This window comes from Nelumbo nucifera, chromosome 1 (genome assembly GCF_055504915.1).
Source record: "Nelumbo nucifera cultivar China Antique chromosome 1, China Antique-T2T, whole genome shotgun sequence".
NCBI classification, from domain to species: domain Eukaryota; kingdom Viridiplantae; phylum Streptophyta; class Magnoliopsida; order Proteales; family Nelumbonaceae; genus Nelumbo; species Nelumbo nucifera.
Window position 1 is genome coordinate 109,852,439 of NC_142649.1, and position 7,406 is coordinate 109,859,844.

A 7,406-nucleotide genomic window follows, 5' to 3' on the forward strand; every position below is an offset into this window, starting at 1 on the left:
GTGGACTCGTCACCACAAAGAAATTCTATATCTGGTAAGAAGTAGGAAGACTAAGAGGGAGGTCATCACCAAACTATGCAAGATTTCTTCTTCAACAACTTTCAAACCATTTCTCGGCAATACTGAGAGAGAATCTGATATAACGTATGTACCAATGAAGCCAGAAATGATTCTGTGCACGTGCTTTCCTTCTCTCTTGTTATTTCAGACCTAATTGGTGTGTTCTCACATATAAGTTCTGTTTGAGCTTCATCTTAGCATTTACTTCCTTAATTCCTCTTGATTAATTTAATTACGTACCGGCCACCAACCAAACAAGCAAGACTAAAATTAAAGTGATTCCTACCAATTTGTCAACTGTGTCGATCTATAGTTTAAAGTAAGAAAACCGATTTAGTTTTCGACTGGGCTAGTGAGGATATCATGCATATATGTATATATACTAGGGATTTGGGGCTTGAACAGTTACAACTACTGTATCTACCAGAAATTTCAAAACACCTTCAATTTTGTTTTCAACCTAATTAGCAAGCAAGAGTTTATTAATTATAGAAATTTTCAACACTTTCAACTTATTTTTCAGACTTGGTAATGTATAGTTTATTCATTATATAAACTATATAATGAATAAAAAAACAGAGGCAAATCAAAGGGTTGGACTTTTGTCAAATTTTAAATTAAGACTCGAACCCGAAGCAGTGCAAAATATTAATATGCATGTACGTAGCTTCCAAACTCCAAACTCTGATATCTACATTATTGGTTCCTAAGTAATTTAAAGTACGCGAAAAAAAGAAAAAAAAAATCCTAGCGTCGTAAACAAAGTCAAGGTGCAACCACCGAATTGAACCAACCATTTTAGCATTAGAAAATCTGTATTTGTCAATTCCCTTCTATCTCTCTATGTTCTTCACCACTTTAATTTGTATGGAGTAAGCGACCCCTTAATCATATAAATATTACTTTGATGCATCTATTAATTAATTATCTAATTATTCTTTTTCTCTTTAATTATTTGAATGCTAAAAATGCATATATAATTTAGTCAATATGCCTTCATTCATTAATTAACAATCCATTTCCTGATCGATATTCAAATTGAATTCATCAACCGGAATCTGACTAAATCGCATGGCCGGCCGGCTGTTTTCGTTTTGAACCACGCGCACGCGGTATTGGGTTTTTGCACCAACGTTAACGTTACCCTCAACCCCTTTACTCTTATCAGTCTATTTATACCGACACTCGCACCTCCAATTCTTCCATCAAACTCTCTTGTGATTGTGATTGTGATTGTGATTGTGCTTGTGATTGTGCTTGTGCTTGGCACCTACTGCACCACTTTTGCCTCTTCACTTCTCTCCTTCGTCCTCAGTATTCCTCAGAGTCAGAGGTCGTATATATGTCTGCAACCATGCATGCATATATTCGTCTCTCAGTAACACTTATTGACTCTGTTAATTAATGCACATTTCCGCCAACTAGCATTTTATTGATTCATCGTTTACCAATCAATTTTAATGCGTAGTGACCATTCATTTTGCTGTAGCCTGTAGACACATCTGGTAATTAGGAGTATATATCTGACTGACGATGGCTAGACTGTTACTAGCTCCCATATTGCTACTCATTGCGATATGCGGCCGAGCTGTCTCACGACCTCCGCCTCCGACATCCGATGCTGCCCTAACTCAAGTGGCCGCTTCTCTGCAAATGTTCGTCGACCAACTCCCTGTGATGCCCAGGCTGTATGGCTATTCCAACGAAGGCAACACCAAGCCTAAGTCTGGCAATCTCGTCGTTGGCATGTTTGAAAAGAAATGGGTATGCCGCGTTAGCTTCGTTCGTTCTATGGCTCTAACCTTTCACCATGTTTGCAGGTGTTAACTGTTTTATATGATATTTGTCTCTGCAGAAATTTCACCGTGATTTGCCAGAAACAACGGTCTTCGCGTTCGGCACAAGCCCAGAAGAAGCAACCGTGCCCGGTCCAACAATTGAGGCCATCCAAGGCGTACCCATGTCGGTGACGTGGCAAAATCACCTCCCTGAAAGCCACATACTCCCGTGGGACCCCACCGTCCCCACCGCCATTCCCAAGAACGGTGGTGTCCCAACTGTCGTCCATCTCCACGGTGGGATCCAAGAACCACAAAACGATGGCCACCCTGATGCCTGGTTCACTTCCAACTTCAGGGAGACCGGGCCCACCTGGACCAAATCCACCTACACCTACCCTAACGTCCACCACTCAGGAAGCTTTTGGTACCATGATCATGCAAAAGGACTGACACGTGAAAACTTGTTAGCTGGACTGATTGGCGCCTACGTCATCTGCAATCCCGCCCTGGACGCTGCCCTTAACCTTCCCTCTGGACCCGAGTTCGACCGGCACCTGATGATCTTCGACCGGAGCTTCAGTCGGGACGGCTCCCTCTACATGAACTACACCGGCAATGTCCCTTCCATTCATCCCCAGTGGCAACCGGAGTACTTCGGCCATGCCATCGTCGTTAACGGCAAGGCTTGGCCTTACCTGAAGGTTCAGAGACGGAAATACCGGTTCAGGATCATCAACGCTTCCAATGCTCGATATTTGTCGCTGTCGTTAAGCAACGGCCTGCCGTTTGTCCAAGTCGCCTCCGACGGTTCCTATCTTCCGGCACCGGTACATACGCAGAGCGTTGTCCTAGCACCCGCCGAGATAGCTGATGTGATCATTGACTTCTCAACTTCGGGCACCACCGAGGCTGTACTGAACAATGATGCACCCTATCCGTACCCGGGCGGTAGTTCTGTGGATCAGCTCAACTCCAAGGTAATTAAGTTCATAATTCCACCGGAGAAGCCGAAAGTTCCCGACACCTCGAAGATCCCGAGCAGTCTAGTGAGTTACCGGGCGACGGCGACGGTAGACGGTGCGGCGAAGACAAGGTACATCGTGTTCTATGAATACAGGACCTCGTCCGGGGATACCACGCACTTCTTGATAAACGGTAAAAAGTTCTCCGACCCGGTGACGGAGACACCAAAGTCCGGTAGCACAGAGGTGTGGGAAGTGATCAACTTGACCAACGACGATCACCCGTTACACATGCACTTGGCAACATTTCAGGCAATCAAAGTGCAGGCTCTGGTGAATGAAGCCCAGTTCAACAGTTGCATGATTGCCAAGAACGACGCGATCGCATGCAATGTGGGATCCTATGTAACAGGGAAGGTAACCGATATACCCCCTACTGAGAGGACATGGAAGAACATAGTGAAGATACCCCCGGGAAACCAAACAACCGTCGTCGTCAAATTCAATCTGGTCGACACCAATTCCCCTTATCCGTTCGATGCTACGGCAGAACCGGGATACGTCTACCATTGTCATGTAAGCACTCAGTCCTCCATGATACCAGAGAGAGAGAGGAGAGAGATTGAAATTCTGTCTGTTTCGGGTTTTTTTTTTTTGGTTCTGGATTATATTAAAATCCTGTTTCTGTGTTTAATTTGCAGATTCTGGACCACGAGGACAACGTGATGATACGACCATTGAAGCTGGTTTCAGGAAGTTGGTCTGAATCTGATGATAAAGGAAAAGGGGAGACAGAAACAGAAAGAAACGGCTGAAGCTAGTTTCAGCAGGGTGCATAGATGAGATCTCCTTTGCTTCTTCTGTTACAAGACATCAGAGTTTAATTTGCTTTCAGTTGTAGCTAGAAATTGAATTGAGTCAGCCCATTTGATTGCTCAGGAAGCTGCATAGCAGAGCTATCAGAATAGCTATTGCTGTTCCATGGCTTTCCTTTTGTTCATGCTCATGCTCATTCTGTTCTTGTATCCAGGAAGTTTGTCCATCTGTGTTTGATATCAATGGAATTCCTGGATCTTCTTGTCAAAAAAGAAAATTATAAGATGGCAGGATGGTGGCAGTGGAACAATTAATGGTTAATTAATTGATGATATATATAATTGGGTGCTTTAGAAAAGTACCCTCTTGGATTAAATATATCATTAAAATGTGGAAAATTAATCAAATCACAGTAATCTAGTGGAGTTTAACTCAATTGATATTATTGAGAATAATGAGGGAAATTATAAAAACAAGCTCAGCAAAAAAAAAAATGTTCATAGTAAAAAAACAAAAAACAAAAAATTGAATGAATGAGCACATCACACTATTGGGCTTAAGCAAGCCATATACGCATACGGCCTGAAACCATTTTTAGTTAAATGGGCTGCCAGTGTTTTGGCCTATGAGCTGTGGCTGGTGGCACTGGGTTTACCTAAGCCCAGCATATCCCCTCCTTCACTCCCTACCTTTTACCGTCTTGCTTTTGCGGCCCAACCCAATGAGCAACAATGATAATGCTGGACATTGACATGTTCCAAACTTCCTTTGTTGTTAATTAATGCTCGTTGGGTTAGACTGTGTTTGGTTGCAAGGCAAAGAAATTTATAAAACTATGACAGTACAAATGATTTGAGTGTAAATTCTGACTTATTTTTGTTTTAAAATTTAGGTTATTTTGTTTGATTGCAGTAGAATGAAGTAAATTAAGACATGAAACAGAATAAAGTAAAATCCAATACAAAATTAAACAATAATTTGCATGCAATTTTTACATTTGCACTTTCATGCATTTGTACTAGTGCAAATAAATTTGCAGCTTTAATTACCCACATGGGGCACTCGGATCTTCTTTGAACCGTTTACCCTGTCATTATTTTAAATTTTTAATACCTCTTTTCTTCCACAAAGAAGTTAAGGTTGGCATCTCTACTCCATCCATTGTGTTTTCTAATTTGAGAATAAAAGATATTATTAATTCAGAGCCAGGACTCACCATTGGATGGTCCCCAACCAAAACCAGCATAAAATAAATGACTTTCAAGCTTTAATCATAGATCCAGTGTTTTCAACCCGGTCAAACCAGCTGATCGGACCGATGACCCGTCACCCAAACTGATTTTTGGGTTCGTTTCACCTCCGAACAGAAAAATCGTTGAGTTAGCTTAGCCAACAACCCAGTGGCCCGTCTGAGTGAAACCACTTGACCCAGCCAGTCGGGTTAAAAATTTATTCTGTTGCCATTTATTTCTATCATTAATAATAATAATTTTTATTTATAAATTATGAGAAATGTCAAAAATTTCAACAGGTTTTTGTTATTTTTTTACTGATTCTTTATTTACTATATGGCATCACATGTTGATCCATTTATGATTGACCACTGACCCGCCACCCGTATTTCATTTCCAGCCGTCCAGGTATGGGCTTAGGGAGGGCCCCTCCACCTGCAGCGTAGTCCCGTCAAAAAAATGTAAAGAAAAAGGGGTAAGAATTTAGCACCATGTGACAATGGACGTTCTGTATTTGGGTGGGAGTTGGGACCTTAATAGTTGAGTTTTTGCTTTGTTAGTAGATACTTTATTATCACTTTGTCCAAAAAATAAAAAAGGCAATGGGCCCAGACTTGAAGACGGAAAATCAAGAAGTTAGGGCCAAATACCCATTAACCATGCATGGGTCTTGTTTTCCAGACCAAGATTATTTAGCCCACCTGGATATAAGATTCTCTTACAACACTAAACAAAAATACACACCTCTGGTATGCAATACCAATATGCAAAATAAGCTACCTACTCTGCAGATGTTGCAAAGAACGGTAGAGCCTGCTCACATACTGCATATTGATGTAACCTCTGAGTTCAAATAAGCCCTTCACAAGATAACTACATCCGTTGTGTATTGAGAACATCTCCTAATGATAATATCAGAAATGATAAGGCATCATCAGGAGATGTTCCTAATACACGGTGGGGTATATTGTGAGACGTTGTGGGAAACTAACAAGGACTTCAACTCGTAACCTCTTGGCCTGAGTCTAACAAGGACTTCCACGTGGACAAACCAAGGACCACCACATGCCCAAACCGAGCAGTGACACATGGTTAAAGCGACGAAGAATCTGCACCTGTTGAGAGTTTATGACGTGTCGCCTTTGGAGCTCATGTGTGTGAGATCAACAAGTCATCACTGAAGAAATGACACCTGTCCCTGTGGTGAAATGTCGGACTAACAACTGAGTCCAGATCACCTGCCAATAAAATATGTTCCAACATCCTAACAATGTCATCCGACACCGCACATCTCATTCAGGGTAGGTCTCGCTTTTATGGTTGGCCCCAATTTTATAGTGAGATGGTGGTGTCGGATCAAGTTGGTAGGATGTTGAAATGTGTGTTTTGTTGGTAGGAGATCTCAATCCCTAACAACCGAGGTTGGTGGGTTGGACTCCGTCCAAACCAAAATCAATTTAGACGGACCAACAGGACAAATTGAATTGGACCAGTCCAGACTTAATGGTCTAAAGAATTTATTGAATTGGATTGGACCTGGTCCATGCGTAATGAATTTATATTGGATTGGATTGGACCTGATCCATGCTTAATGAATTTATATTGGATTCTTTTGGACTTTGACCAATATCTGGTCCATTGATAATAAGAATAAAGGTGTCAATGGACCAGGTTTGGGTTGGAATCAATCTAAAAAAAATGAATTTGAACAGATTGGACGATTCAGACATTGAATTGGACTGGTCCAAAATATTCACTGAATTGGATTAAAACCTGACCCATTTATAACGAACGCACTTTGGATTAGATCGAATTGGACCAAACCCAGTCCAATTGACACCCCTGACGTTCCTCCTGTTCCTGACGTTCCTAAAGAACGTAAATAGGTTTGGGAAGAAAAAATGTAAGAAATAGCCTGAACAGGAATAGGAACAAGGCTCCAAAATGGTGTTCTTAATTCTCAATGAGAACGCTGTTCCTGTTCGTTGGTTTTAAAATAACGAACACGTATGCACCTCTTTCACGTGTTGATGAGATGGGCATTAGAGTAATTTTGTATCAAAACAGAAATTGGGATGTTTTCAAGCTCTAACCAAACTCAACAAACATCTTCCTACTCCTCCATCGACAGACTGTTGTTCTCACCCCTTTGTCGTGCTTCATCTCATTCATTCATTCACAATTGTTCGTCAAGCTCCTTTTTCTGCCCTTCTCTATTTTTTAGCCCCAACTAAACTCGACATTGACGTCTTCCTACTCTTCAATCGACAGACTGTCATTCTCACCCCATTTGTCGTGCTTCTTCTCTGGTGACGAAGATCCAAGTAACACCATCATTCATGGTCATTCGTCAAGCTCCTTCTTCTTCCGCCCTTCCCTGTGTTCAAGCCCTAACCAAATTCGGCATCAACATTTTCCTACTCCTCAATCGACAAACGACCATGCTTCTTCTCCAGCGACGAAGAGCCAAGTAACACCATCATTCATCATCGTTCATCAAGCTCCTTCCGCCCTTCTCTGTGTTCAATCCCTAACAACATCATTCACCGCCCTTC

The 7,406-nt window shown here is 41.7% G+C and overlaps 1 protein-coding gene across 1 annotated transcript; it reads left to right on the forward strand.

Moving 5' to 3' along the window:
- The first annotated feature begins 1,198 nt into the window (after nt 1-1,198).
- LOC104605889 (multicopper oxidase LPR1 homolog 1-like) lies at nt 1,199-3,896 on the forward strand. Its single transcript, XM_010270828.3, has 3 exons — nt 1,199-1,824; nt 1,916-3,379; nt 3,505-3,896. The coding sequence occupies exons 1-3, from the start codon at nt 1,594-1,596 to the stop codon at nt 3,616-3,618; spliced, it is 1,809 nt and encodes a 602-aa protein (XP_010269130.1). The 5' UTR covers nt 1,199-1,593; the 3' UTR covers nt 3,619-3,896.
- Nucleotides 3,897-7,406: the final 3,510 nt, after the last annotated feature.